Source organism: Microtus pennsylvanicus, chromosome 18 (assembly GCF_037038515.1).
Source record: "Microtus pennsylvanicus isolate mMicPen1 chromosome 18, mMicPen1.hap1, whole genome shotgun sequence".
NCBI classification, from domain to species: Eukaryota; Metazoa; Chordata; class Mammalia; order Rodentia; family Cricetidae; genus Microtus; species Microtus pennsylvanicus.
Window position 1 is genome coordinate 30581372 of NC_134596.1, and position 15276 is coordinate 30596647.

The 15276-nt window shown below is 40.6% G+C and overlaps 1 protein-coding gene across 1 annotated transcript; it reads right to left on the reverse strand.

The window, feature by feature from the left end:
- Positions 1 to 1114: 1114 nt before the first annotated feature.
- Positions 1115 to 15224, reverse strand: Saxo2 (stabilizer of axonemal microtubules 2). The gene is made up of 4 exons (XM_075952319.1): positions 15096 to 15224; positions 12223 to 12402; positions 10273 to 10475; positions 1115 to 2533 (listed from the first exon to the last, which is right to left on the reverse strand). The coding sequence occupies exons 1-4, from the start codon at positions 15131 to 15133 to the stop codon at positions 1590 to 1592; spliced, it is 1365 nt and encodes a 454-aa protein (XP_075808434.1). The 5' UTR covers positions 15134 to 15224; the 3' UTR covers positions 1115 to 1589.
- Positions 15225 to 15276: the final 52 nt, after the last annotated feature.

Genomic DNA, 15276 nt, shown 5'->3' on the forward strand with positions numbered 1-15276 from the left:
TTCCTTCTTCACACTTATCTGTATACTTTCAGTGGTGAACAAGGTATTACAGCTCGTGCTAGTGACCGTTATTCTTGGTGTGGCCACTGGGTGCACAGGTTTCTCCTGAAGATTTTCTCAGAGCTGGAAGGCTTCCCCAAAACTGCTCTAGCAAATAGTTTTCTCTTTGAAAATACAGCCATTCACAACAAAGCATTTAATCTAAGTTCTCTATTCTCTGCCATTACTTACAGGGTTCTTGTGACTCTACAGTGTGTGGATGCCTCTCACAAATACATATTACTCATAAACTCAAAGGTTGTTTTACAATCCTTGCTGTAATGAGTATTAAGTCTATAACTCTCCTAATTTGAAAAGGAAAAAGTAAGTACAAAAGGGAGCTGAGGGTTAGTTAATCACTCCTTCACATTTGTGCCTTATGCATTCAAATGTATTGCATGACTCGACGCTCCCAATGGACTTCTGTGAGGTAGGCAGAACTAATGTTCTTTACATATGAATCACAGAGGAGAGGTATCAGCTTGCTTACAGTGGCACAGATAGAAACTGATGATCTTAATACTTGAACTCTGGTCCTCTGATTTCCAGTCCAGAGGGCCTTTTCAAAGAGCAATGCCTCATGTGTGAAACACAGTACTTGCTAGGTGTTTGAAGATTTTACCATCCATGGGCTGGGGCTAGTTGTGTTATTTGTAAATTAAGTATTTCGTTTAAAAACAGTTTTCTTGGCTTAGTGGCACCTAAGCCTCTATGCAAGATAGAATCTTGGTTATCTCCCTTCAGATTAGAGGAGATGTAGTATTTAGAACACTCTGAGATATTATGTTTATATTCCTGAAGCTATCTTGCTCGTGTTCAAGTTACTAATTGTCTAAATGTAAGTTTTCAATAAACATATTTCTGTAGAAAAAATAAAAAAAAACAAAGAGCAATGCCTCTAGCTATGTTGAATAGGCAAGGAGAAGAGCAGAAGTCTCTGACATTACCAACCAACGTTGGTAATGACATTACTAGACCAATGACTTGGTCTAGGTTCTGTAAATAGGTTGAAGTTAAATGAAAAAAAAAAATGAATGAATGAATGAATGAGTAAATCCTAGACTTTTTTTGGAAGTTCAATCCATATCTCATCTCCAATTTTGTTCTAGACAGTCCCAATGTACTTGATACATGACAAAGAGAGTAGCTGTAGCATTGTGTAACTATAGAAAGACGTAAAAATGGCAACAGACGGAGGACAAGCTACACCCCAGCATGTGGAGGTGAGAATGCGCATCACTGAACCTCCAGAAATATTCACTAAAGAATGATCTTGGATCAGGAGCCTGACAGAGGGAGCCTGCAAGTCCCAGGCTAGCCTGGAGAGACTAGGGAGGCCCCAGCTCAAAACACAAAACACAAGAGCGACAATGAGCATTCTTGGTTAAACTATTAGTACAAAAATGGATGTGGGAATTCTGATCTATATGTCCCGACTTGTTTAAAAAGCTAAAAATAATATATCTCTTAAAATATTTTTCACTATAAAATTTAGGTTTTCACTTAAAAACTGAACTCTCATTATCATTCTTATAAAAATTATTTGATTCCTAAAAGGCCTTCACTGCAGGAATGATCTTGCGAAAGAACTTATGTCCTTGGGAATTTGTACTTTCAAATACATAACCTGGAGGAGAAGGATAGCTAGCCGGGCAGACTTCCTGTTTCTTCGGTGTGTACTGTATGGAATACATGGTGACATCGTCAAGTGGAACCGAGCTCTTCACAGTGGCATTTAAAGGTTTGCAGCTCTCCACTGGGATCAACTCATGGGGCACAAAGTGAGATCGGAAAGTGGTCAAACCATCAAATTTCCCGGATGGGTTGGGAATCTGTTGCTGCTGCTTAATAAGCCCTTGACGACAACTTTCCCATGCTTGGAAATCTTCCTTCATGGTGCTTTTTCCTTGGAAAGGAAAATTGCTTTTTCTTCTGTGAGAAACCGGCCTGATGGCAGCAACACGGCTGGCCTGATAGGGAACATAGTCCAGGTGGCTGGTGCTGTCTAGCTGCATGCTTCCTTGAGGGGGCACATACTCAGCTACTTCTTTGACTTTGGGTGGTGGGATTTCCCATGGTTGGAAACTGTCGCGGAATTCAGTGCTCCCTCTGAACGGAGCGTTTTGGGTTACTCTGTTGTAGGCAGGTCTGCAGATTTTTGCAGTTTCTCCAGTAAAGCCCTGAAAGTCATTCCGGTGCGTGGTGAGATCCTCAAAAGGCTGCTCAGTAGGCTTATAAACTTCTTTTGGTCTTTCGAACTTGACTTCGAGCTGATGAGGTACGTAATCTCGGCGATGACTTGTATCACCATCAAAGGGGCCTACGGAACACTTGACCGCAGAGCAGGGCTTAAAGCTTTGCCTTGGCTTTATTTCCCGGGGAACATAGTCATCCTGAAATGTAGTTGAGTTTCCAAATTTCACGTCTGGGGGATGGTAAATTTGCTCTGGTTTACACAGTTCACATTTCTGAATCTCCCAAGATCTATAATCATCTTGAAAATTAGAACAAACAAAACATTTTTTAAGTACCGAGGAAAATATCTTTCTTCAAGGAATCCTGACTCGTTTCTCTCACTGCCAACCATCCTCTGATTTCTTTTAGATACATAAAGACTGGCACAAGCTATGATGTTTCCCCCATGTTTGTTCTTTTTGTTTCTTTTCTGTCTTTTTCTATGCATCTCCCTCTTGAGGACAGTTCATTTTCTACTTCCAGTAGATGTCTGATTACACACAAGGGCATATGGTACGCATGACCCTGAGTGTGGACAGAAAGTTAAGTAGACTGTGTTGTGGGTGAAGACAGTGTAAAATGTACTGGCAAGCATTTTCACTACAGTTCACAAAGTACTAGGGCAGCTGTAAGATTCAGGGCTTTGAGAATCCTCAAAGAGGAAGAAGTCAAGGTCTTGATTAGGCATCTCATGAGACAGATAAGTTTGCAAGACCAAAACATTTACAAGACAATTGATCAACTTTTTAAGTATCTTAAGTATCTTAAAACTCACCGGATGACCTCCAGGATCCTATTAGTGAAAATTAAAAATCCTATGAAGAAGGAAAAATTTCAAATTTCAATTTGATTTTGATCAAAGATGCAAGATTCCATGGATTATTGGGCGTTAAGACAGTCCCAAGAGATACAGTATCATCTAGAGATCAGGAGCCCAAACTGAGTATGTTTGAAACTGTATGTGCAATTTAGAAGTGAACATTAGGGCTGAGAGTTAGAAATCCAAAACCTACAGCTTGCTTAAAGCATAGATGGAAAGTGGACGTGCTTATATTTCCGTGAGGGCTTCTTTGTGTAATCTATCTCTAGACGGAAAAGTAGTAAGCTGAGCAATGTGGTAAAATTTCCTTCACCACCCTGTCTTTTAGAACACCGAGCATTAATTTCTAAGTGACAAGTGTTTTACATACTAGATAATGCAGTAAGCTAATAAATATAAAATTTACTGCATCCCCAGAACATTGTTAATATCAAAAGTTAATTTATAAAAGGCAAGTATTTTATACATAAAGTAAGAGAATAGAATATGAACCAGAGTCTAGGGAATGACAACTGAAATAGTTCAGCCTTGAATGCTTACTATGTGGCTATCAATTAGGAAGAAAAAAGCCCTCATTCGTAGGCATTCCTGTTGAGTTTTAAACTAAATATTTAAGCTACTGATGTTCAGTGAGTGAAAGCCCAGTCAAAGAGCAGACAATCTTTAAATTACCAGATTCAGTGAAGCCAAATGAACTAGACCAGTATTGTGAGCCTAAAGTTGAAAATGAAGAGCCAGGTGGAAGAACATAAAAGAACGGCATGAGGTAGTGCTGCAGGTTGATGGCAGACGGGAGCCATATACTGAAAGACGCAGGTAGCCAGAGAAGCTGGTCGGGAGGATAGCAACAAGAGGAGGAGGATGAACGAAGCAAGATGCTGCGAGTGGGATCATGGACACCTTAGCCAGCTTCTCTCCAGCTCCCTCTGTGCCCAGTAACTTCCCATTTCCAGTCCACAGGAAGCCTTACTAGGGATCTTTGTTCTTGAGCTACTCTGTTCTTTAGAAACTACAGTATAAAACTATAGCATTGTTTTTGCAGTAACTAAAGGGAAATCAGAGGTGTTAGTGAAGATCCATAGTTTCACAGTTACTGCCAAAGAGACTACGAGAAAGAAACAATGACTGTGTAAATGAGTCAAAGAAAGTGTTTCCCCGTACCAGAGCAATTGGGCTTTCAAAAAGGAAAGAAGAACCTGGAGGGTGAGAGACAAGTCTTGATAGGATGAAGCAGGCTAAGACTGACTTGGTTTTAAGTTTCCAATCTCAGGGACAGGATTACCACAGGGCTGGTGTTGACACACGTTTATGATGTAATAGCCATGAAGACATGTCTTAGGCTTAAACACAAGTCTCTAAATGTCTATGTGGAGTGCCTACCGGAAATGCACAATCCTGTCAATGTCCAGAATGCAGCAATAGGTAGTATGGAAAAGAACTGGTGTGTCAATTGAGTTTTATTTGCAAAAAGAAAACGGGCTGCACTTGGCCTGCAGGCCAGTTTTTTACCCTTGCTTTAAAATGTACAATACAGATTTTTCACAAATTCAAGTTCTTTTGAGTGATCTGGTTCTGATTTACATATGCAGTTGTGCACCTTACTGATGGGGACATAGAGAGCTGCATCTTTACAGTTCTTTTGCTATGGGAATATTGGCATTCCATGGTGTCTTTTTCCTCCTATGACATCATCTTAGTGGACTTCGGTTGTAAAAGCAGTCTTCTGTTGACTGCATTGTTACACATCACGTGACTGAGGAATAACAACTAAGGTACAGCATATTTCCAATTCTTACCTCTTTTACTTTGTACTTCTATAATTGGTAAAAAAAAAAAAGTCAAAATTCATAGCATTTTTGCTACAGAAAAACATGATATTGTCATTGCACCTATTTCTGGGAACTTTTTTCTCTTTATGAAGACCAAGTTTCTGTTGCTTCGTATTCCATTTACCTGAAGAATTTCTCTTAAAACTGCATATGACATCTACTGATAATTCTTTGCTTGTCTGGAAAAAAAAGACTTTATAAAAGATATTTTCACTAAGGGTTGATATGGTTGGCAGACTCCCTCTGTGTCCTAGCCTTCAGCATTTTCAAGATGCAACTCCACTATCTTTTGGTTTCCATGGTCCCAGTTCTCACTCTTCTTTTTTGTTGTTTTTGAGACAAAGTTTCATGTAGCTCAGGCTGGCCTTCAACTCCCTGTGTGGCCAAGGATGTCTTTACCTTCTGATCCTTGTGCCTCTACTCACCAAGTACCAGGGTTACAGGTGTGTGCCACTATGCCTGGATTAATAAAGTGTCTCTCATATTAATCAGTCTATATGTTTCTACATGATGTTTTAAATTATAAATGTAACCTTCTTGGGGGGTTTTAAAGCTTTCTTGGTCAATATTTTGATGTTACTCGTTATTGCTGGAAAAATATTCTCTTAAATCTTCAGATAATTCATTTTCTTTTCCATCTTCTGGTGTTCTAAGTGATGTGTGTCGGGCCTACTTCCCAGTGTTCTACAGTTTGGGGCACTTCATGTTGTTTCCCCTCCTTACAGTTTGTTTATATTGATTTATCTGAGGTTCACTGCTCCTCTCCCTCCCTGGGTGTACTCGTATCTACTGAAATCCTATGGAAGCCATTGTCATCTCTATTAATTTTTTATCCTTTTTGTAGTTTCCATATCTTGGCTAATTTTTCCACTTGTTTCTGACCATCAGTCATAATTTTTTGATTCCCTGGTAGATCCACTATCTGACTCCTTCCTGGACTGAGTTTTCCTTTAGTCTCATGACAATGTCTTCCTTTCCCCCCTCTTTACCTCCTCCTTTTTACAATTTGAAAAAACAGACATCATAAATGAATCCATGTTCATTTGCCAGAGCTTTATTGAGTGCAATCCACAATTGAGTTTGGCTCTCTCTGTTGCTATGCTTACCTCCAATGGACCAGCAGAGTGTCTTTGGTATAATTCCTGTATTCAGGTTGGAGGCTGGTTTGCAGGGAGGTTTTTCATCCATCTATTCCATCTTTAGCTTTCTACACTTCAGGAAATGTGTCTCTCCATATCCTGACCTTTTCCAACAGTGACTGGGTTTCTGTGTGTACATGGAGGGTATCTGTTGTCCTTCTCTAGCTCGGTCTACCCTGCACCGCAGAGGCAGTGTCTGGGTTTCTGTGTGTACATGGAGGGTATCTGTTGTCCTTCTCCAGCTCGGTCTACCCTGCACCGCAGAGGCAGTGACTGGGTTTCTGTGTGTACATGGAGGGTATCTGTTGCCCTTCTCCAGCTCGGTCTACCCTGCACCGCAGAGGCAGTGACTGGGTTTCTGTGTGTACATGGAGGGTATCTGTTGCCCTTCTCCAGCTCAGTCTACCCTGCACCGCAGAGGCAGTGACTGGGTTTCTGTGTGTACATGGAGGGTATCTGTTGTCCTTCTCCAGCTCGGTCTACCCTGCACCGCAGAGGCAGAGCGTTGCCACGCTCCTGTCCTTTACAGTAGATCTCAGTGGTTAGTTCCAGGGACAGCTCTTCTTACAGGTTAAGAAGCTTCTTTTGCTTATTTGGTTGATATCCCTGGGGGGCCCTGCCCTTTTCTGAAGGGAAACAGAGAAGTGAATCTGGGGCAGAGTGGAGAGAGAGGGACTGGGAGGAGAGGAGGGTACTATGGTTGGGTTGTAATAAATGAGAGAAATATTACATTTTTTTTGTTTGTTTCCTTTCTCTTGTCTCCAAGCTGTACCATTCACTTTGCATTGATCACTCTTCTGGTTTTGCTCTGTTAGTGGACTTGTGATCTCAGCTTCCTGAGGGATTCATGACCAGTTATGATTCTACATATTACCTACTTAGGTTTTCCATGTTTGGTTGTGAACACTCTCTTCGGTTTTCTGCATCTTACTCAAAAGTTGGAAATCCCAGATAATTCTTTATCATTTCAAATTACACCTGCAATTCTTCAAATTCAGGTTCGGTAACATATCTATTTGAACTTTATTTCTTAAGTTAACTTGGTGAATTATCTTTTTCAAAGAATTTCCACAATTTATGTAAATAGAAATTCTTGACATCAGATTTTAAATCTCTTGTATGATGAACACTCTTAAATATTTAAATATAAAGCAAAGAATGAGCCAGCTAGGCTTGAACATGTCACTATTAGCTTTCCCTCATATGTTCCCCATCCCGCATAACTAATTCCCTACATTCTTTTGAATTAGTTCAGGTTTTTGTTATCCCATCTTTATTAGAATTCTGCTAATCCTTTATGCATTTTAAATAACAATGCTTCATTTATACTCTTATGCAGAGGAGTACAAAGTTATTTTTCTTACAACAAGAGTTCTCTTTTATCTTTTGATAATATCCAACAGAATAGATGAGAACAGATCTTTGTTTTCATCTGCATCTCCCTATCTTAGTGACTCTGAGAATCTTTTCTTTTTCATGCACTCGTTGATCATTTGTGTCTTCTTTGGAAGAATGTTTATTCAGATTCAAGGATCATTCTTAAATAAGATTTGTTTTGTACTAAACTCTGAGTTCCTTATATATTTTGGATATTAGCCCCTTATCTGAAATACGGTTTGCAAACACATAGGTTGCATTTCACTTCTTGTTGCAGTCTTTAGTTTTATGTAATCCCAGTTATGCGTTTTTGCTTTTGTTGTCTGTGCTTTTGGCATCCTATCTGAAACAAATCCCAAAGTCAGTATTTCTACTTGGAGATTTACAATTTTAGGTCTTATATTTGTGTCTTTCCTCTGCTTTAACTTGTGTGTGGTACAAAGACCCATTTTATTATTTTTGTATGGGGCTTATCCAATTTTCCCAGTACAAATTATTGAAGAGATTATATTTTTTCTACATTGTATATCTATAGCTCCCTTGTTGAAGATTAATTAGCTGTATATGCTAATATAAATTCTTGAGCCCTTGATTCTGTTCCATGGGTCCATGTGTTCATTTTCTTGTTATTAGCATACTAATTATGGAAGCCTTGTAATAATTAGAAATCAGGAAATATTGTACCACAGACTTTGTTCTTTATCCAAATTGTTTGTCTATTAGTTTTCTTTTGTGTCATATAAATTTTAGAATTGTTTTTGCTATTTCTGAGAAAATGTCACTGGAATTTTGATAGTGATTGTATTCAATCTGTAGACTGTTTTGGTATCACAGACATTTAAATACTATTTATCCCAATCCATGGATACAAAAGAGCTTTCCGCTTCTTTCAATTTGTGTTTTATAGTTTTTGATGTACAGATTTTTACTTCCTTATATTGGCAATAAAATTTCTGAATGTCAGTAATAACTCTCCAGTCTATATCTCTGTATTCTCTACAATAAGCACAGGGCAGAGTGAGTTCCAAGACCTTTATCAAATCACAGCAATCCATTTTTAGCATCTACATTTTAATATGAATGAATTTCTGTGCTGAGGACAGACACATTTCTGTTTCATGAAACCTCATGTTCAGAAATAGAGATCCACTGACTGCACTGCCGGGCGTTTTCCTCTCTACAGTTTCTGTTTCTGTCTTCCCTCTGCCCTCTACTCTTAGACTGTAAGAAATACCTGCTCTAACGAAGGTATTCAGAATTACACACACAAAATTAAGTACAGTTGAGGTTGCTGTTTCATGCCTGAAAATCTGAAACCCTAGTGTCTGTGTGTGTACATATATGCACACAGCATCCAGGAAAACACTGTTACTGTTTTTAAAATATAGCTCATAGAAGAAAATTACTATGGTTTCACAGATGCCAAAGATTATCTTTTATGTTGAGAATATCTTTTATGTATATCAGTATCTCAGTAATTTGCTTGTGATGTATGATTATACTCACCATCCTTAGTCTTTATAACTGGCCCTTTCTATAACAGTGTATATACTCAGTTTTTCAAAATCAGAAAGGCCATTATTCCTAACTTCCCCAACAGATAATAATATATTGATATCTTGAATTTTACTTACCCATTTAATGCTAAGAGTTTTATTTATTTATTTATTATGAGTACAATATTCTGTCTGTGTATATGCCTGCAGGCCAGAAGAGGGCACCAGACCTCATTACAGATGGTTGTGAGCCACCATGTGGTTGCTGGGAATTGAACTCAGGACCTTTGGAAGAGCAGTCAATGCTCTTAACCACTGAGCCATCTCTCCAGCCCAATGCTAAGAGTTTTTAAAGTATTCATTGCTATTACCTACTTAACTATATATGCCAACACTCTCGCAAAAGTTTCATTATTGGAGCACACCCATTCAGCTACTTCACATAACCAACAGAAAGAATATAAGCCTGCATGTGCAACTGTGTTACTAATGAAAAAAAAACTAGAATAGTTCATATCAAGAAGCTCTGTTTTCAAATGAAGACTTTAACATCCTGTAGGATTTTTCGGGGCGGGTGGTCATACAGTTGCCAGCGCCTACTCTTGTGATGAACTGCTAACAGTGGGAAAGCATACTCACACGTCTTTCTGCTGCAAGCCAGACTTGTAATGAACTGCTAACAGTGGGAAAGCATACTCACACGTCTTTCTTGCTGCAAGCCAGACTTGCAGGGGTCGGCCCTTTCTGCTGTCACCTAGAGTGCTGGGCCAGGAGAGGTGGAGACGCTTATCTGTTCCAAATGACAGTACCAAGAATCTGCTCCTCGATCAAAGCTTCATCCTCTAATCTAGCCTTTAGAGTATAAAAGCAATATTCTGCTTGTTAATCTACTGATTCATTAGTTTTACAGACTGGTCTGGGGTTTGTGTCAAGAGGACAGTTGCTATTTTGTCTTTTCAACAACTCCAACTTTCTCTGCGGAATCTCAGCTCATTGTCGGATAGGAAAGGGTGCCAAAGACAGCACTAAGTGGCACAAAGGGACGAGAGCAGCCTAGACCCTTGGCCAGTGCAGTCCTTTTCTTTTAAGATGTTCTGAGACACAGACCACATAGGGGAGAAATGTGGAGGAGAGTCCAGGACTCCTGACTCCCCAGGAGACAGCGTGTTCACTTGTGACTGGGTTTTGCTAACAAAACTATTTTGGTCAGAGCGAAGAATGCTTTTTCCTAGCTGGTGGCTAAGTACGACAGTACAAGAAAATGATGAGGTGACTGTGAAGGTCAAAGCGGGCAGTTTTAGGTACGGGGCACCTTTGTCTTTACAATGACAAGTTACCTTTGTAAGTTGGGACAGTGTCCAGCTTTCCCTTTTTAGTTGGTTGTCTTTCCACAGGCCGGACTTTTAGCACAGGCTGCACTTTGAAAGGATTAAAATCTCGCTGGTAGGTAGTACCAAGATCAATTTTCCCCTGTTTGGGTTTATATTCTTCCGGTATGTGGCGAGGTGGTTTGACTACTTCGTAAGGCCGATAATCTGACCTGAAATATACACACGTGTGTGTGTGAAACATAGCTTCCCTGGTTCTTCTGTTTTGATTATTACAGTACTGAAATCTTCAATTTTGTCTTACTTGAATAATTTAAGGAGATATTAAAATGGTAATAGTTGATTATTTGAAAGAAGCAATTAAATTGTTTTATAAGACTATCCAATGACAAGAAAAGACACAAAAAATCCTAGTTTTTAAAAACTAAAATATCTCAATTTGATTTTGTGAGTAAAATTCTCAAGTAACTTCATTTTATTTTTTAATCTAATGTAGAAGAGAAAGATTTGATGAGCTGATAGATTTGTTAAGACTCACTCTGTACCCAACTTGTTAAAAACCACCTTTGTCAACACAGACTATACTTAGGCACAGCGATTTCCTAGGGAAGCTACAATATCTTCCTGTACATTGTTAGGCTCATAGCACAGACATGAGTCTTACTCAGATTCTCGATCTCTCAGAAGCCCTGGCCATGGAGGGGATGAAATGGGAATCCGGCCCCATTGTGCATTATCTAACACTATTGTGACAGAGGTGGTGCTGCGGGGCTGAGACAGTCCAACGGAGAAAACCAGAGTCAAGGCTAACAGACTGCCTGAATCCACATCCTAGTTCTGTCATTCAATAGCGTCATAACCTTGGGTAAGTTGGTTAACCTGTCTATGCCTTACATTCTTATAAATAAAGTTGCACAATATTATCATGTACATCATAATTGTTTTAAAGATACACACTGTCAATTCTGACAGTCACCTAACTGAGCTACAGTTATGCTGTCAAGATCAAAAATCTCACACATGTTCACACAGTCTCTTTCTATATTCTAGAAACATGTATAGGATGACACTTATTGTTTGTAGAGATAAATCACCCTTCAGTTTTCTAGTCAATATGATCAACGTGAGCGAATCCTGCGAGAGTTCTAAGCCCTGCTTAGAGGAATGTTGGGTCCTACTCTAGGTAACGGGTATTATACTAGGTTGCTTAGGATGAAATGCTGAGAAAACAACAGATGTACGTCCTGCTGGTGCGGAACACTGTGTTACAAGAGGGATATTTCCTTGGCCTCAAAGGCTGAATTAAAAAGGTAGGATGGCAAAGATGATATTTATAAAGGAAAACTGAGCTGCTATTTCCAGATTGGATGAGTATCGGCTAGGGAAAGAGGGAGAATTCCAAACAGGAAGAACAAACTAGAGGTTTGACAATCCACGTAGTAGTTACAGAAGGGACTGAGTCTGCGCTAAACAACAGAGATGTTTAAAGTATTTCAAGCAGGATCATGATAAGATTAAATTTTCATGCTTAAAAAATTGCCTTTGCAGGTTAATTAATATATTAGATACCAATCAGAGATGCAAAAACTAGAACATATACATAGACATACCCACACATACACATGCTTGCACCCACATGTATGAGGGCAAACACACACACACACATACACACAAACACATTAGGAAGAAGAGGAATTCCTCTAGATGGTGGTAACAGTGTGAATTGTATAAATATGGGATATTTTAGGCAATTAAAATCAATAAAACCTCATTTTCCCTTTCCTTCTCTTTGCCAAAGTAACTTAATTTCTACCTGTTTTTCTCAAGTTCTGATCCACTTTTTGCTTCTCAAATTAGTTCAGCTTAATTCAACTAGATAGTTAAATTAAAATAGTAAGAAGACTTTATTAAGGCCAGAAAAGTTGATCAAAAAATAAGGAAACATTTCTCAATATTTACTTAAATGTAGTTACTCCTTCCACTTTACCACGGTACGCTTGAAATTCTTGCTTGGGTTTAAGACTCTGAGGTGGAAGAACGTTGCCATATTTTGGATATTTTTCCAGATACTCCGTTGTGGGGCAAGATATGCCAGAATGTTCATAAACCCTTGTGGCTCCATGTGGACAACGATGCCGTCTGTACAAACAAATCAACAGAAACTTTATTTTGCCTTACAAGCATCTTGTGTGATTATTGCATGTTAACTGGATCCCAGTGACCTCACCTCCTTGAACTTTAGCACAGCTTACCCCTCTGCATAGAGGCTTGTAAAAATAATAAGCAAATTACAGTGTAGCCTTATGTAGCATAAACTGGCTTTTCTCATAATACTTTAGTGACTTTTTACGCTACTGAAATAGAAAAGCTAACAAGGGAATTTCCTAGATGCCTGGCAGACAAGCTTTCTGTTTCGGTTTCACCTATGACAGACACTTAGAGGCGGCTCTGATTCAGAACATAGCTACGAAAGGAAGGAGGCAGAGCACAGCTTCCACTTTTGGTAGTGGGGGGTGGGCCTGGGATATAGCAGAGGCCGAGAGATTAGAGCCGGGAGATGTTAGGCAGCATCCTGATTACACATCTTTCTTCCACGTGCCTAAGGCGCTTTAAAGTCAGGAGAGTCCAGAGACTCGGCAAGGCCCACTGAGAAGGAGGCTGCTGTGAAGTGCTGAGTTGACTCTGTCCCACGCAGGGACTAGGACAATCCAGGAGCAGAGTACACAGGTCAGGTACATGTAAAAGTTCTGATAGAGCTGCACGGATCGGCAAGACACCAGTCAGAGCTCTGGGATTTGTTTTTACTGTCCATCAAAGTGCTGCCTTCACAGTGCAACATACCAAAGACTGTGGGTGGACATGAGACGAAAAAGTGCAGACAAATTATACAGAAAGCAAAAGCCTCCTAGTCGAGCATTTGCAATCCTTAAAAGGAAAGTTTCTTCCTTCTGCTTTATAGTTTCGCTGTTAGTTATAGCTGTTTACAGTTGTTAAATCTTCCTGCTTTTTTGAAGAGGCAGCTCATAGAAATGATGAAATTGTCCAGGCGTGGAGGTGCACACCTATAATCCCAGCACTCAGGAGAGAGAGGCGGGTGAGTTATGGGACAGCTAGAGCTGTTACCCAGAGAGACTTTTCTCATGGGAAAAAAGAAAAAAAGAAGTGATATCAGAGGTCCCGAGTGGGAGCTCAAAGGAACTGAACTTGAGGTTCATAATGTGAACCCTTGCTTCCCAGCTGATGGAACCACGCTGGAATGCTTTTGGAAGCTGGCACCTACCTGGCAGAAGTTGGTGACTAACGACAGCCCTTGAAACATGCCAGCGTAGCCCCTGATTCCAAAGGCTTTTCTACTTCTTGGTCTGCCAGCATGTAAGAAGCCTTGCTTCATGTTCCAGGAACAAGAACTCCACCATGCCTGACTGCATGTACCCTCTGGAACTGTATGCCCACACAGACTCTTCCTCCTTGTTCCTGCTTGGTGATGCAAATGTACCTAACAGATGGACTTCAACAACAAAAATAACAGGGAACATCGTCCCTCTTCCCTTCCAATAGGACAGGAGGAAAAGACGGGGTGGGGAGGGATGGTGTGAAGAGTCTTTGTCCCATTCTGAGACAGTGTCCCATGGAGGCGGCCACATTTTAAAGCCACTGTCTGAGTAGAACTAGGCAAGTCATAGTAACTTTTCATTTTGTCAAGAGGTTCTCATGCCTCGTTTATAAAATGAGAGCAGCAGGGGCATTGCTTGCGAAGGAACTATGTTTCTTCAAGTGACATTTCAGTAGACGTTACTAGTCATGCTTCAAAGCTTAAAGGAATTTCTTCTTACATGGGCAGTGCCCCACTTCCTTGGATAGTGATATTATTTGAAGAATGCGGAGTCCCCAGTATAATGAACTTCTTAATGGCTGGATGGGAAAAGAACTTATGCTGTAAATAAAGATTAAAATATTTTTTTCTTACACACCAGATTTACACCTTAAAAGTTATGTTTCCACCTATACTTATATACAATGGTTATTATGAAAGAGGCAGAAAAATTGCTTTCAACCAACATGTATTGTAGGTGGTTGCCCTTGGAAGGCGATTAGAAATACAAAGGGCTTGGCATTATTCATATTTACTTAGCAAAGGTGATCTAATCCCTGGGTCAACGCTAAGGCTGAGGAAAGAGAAGAAAGTGTTTACTGGTGGTGGAAGGTTGTTAGGCAGCTCTTACAGACCAAGTCTGAGGTTTAGGGTGGGGACTACTGCCATTTTTGTTTGTCAGAGAGACCCCCAAGAGAACGCTGCCTGGTCAGGAATAACAATAAAGTTTGGAGGATAGAAGGCCCCGGCTTGCAAACCGAAGACCTTAGCTATCTTTCCTTTTAAATTTACCAACAGAATTGGTGGGTGGGAGCACGAACTCTCTCCTGACCAGATTCCATATTTGCTCATATTACTTACCAGGACCGGGCTGGATTTCAGTTTAAATCTCTGGATAGGAAGCCTCCGGGATTGCAAAGAAGAAAAAGTTTGGCTCCAGGAGCCAGCCAAGTAGAGAAAAGGAGCGCACTTCATAGAGGGTTAAGTGGGGGCGTTGCGGGGCACTCGCCCCTCAGGCAAGAGAGTAAGTGTGTGTGTGTGTGTGTGTGTGTGTGTGTGTGTGTGTGTGTGTGTGTGAGAGAGAGAGAGAGAGAGAGAGAGAGAGAGAGAGAGAGAGAGAGAGAGAGAGAGAGGTGTGTGTGTGTGTAAAAGAGAGAGTGTGTTGTGTGTGTACGCGCGCAGCGAGGAGTTAGCGGTGCTTACGGCCCCGCCGTCGCCGCAGCCACCAGCCGTTTCTTACCCGCAGGTGCAAATCTGACACAGACACCAGTTCCTCATGCCCTTGGCTCCAGCGTCCTTCTCCTCAGTGCTTCAGTGGGCACTTCAGCGCAGCCAAGCGTCCGCGGTCGTCAAGGCAACCCAGTGATTTCCGTGGGGGACGGGGAGGAGCGACGCGACTTCCGGCGGCGACCAAGGCGCGT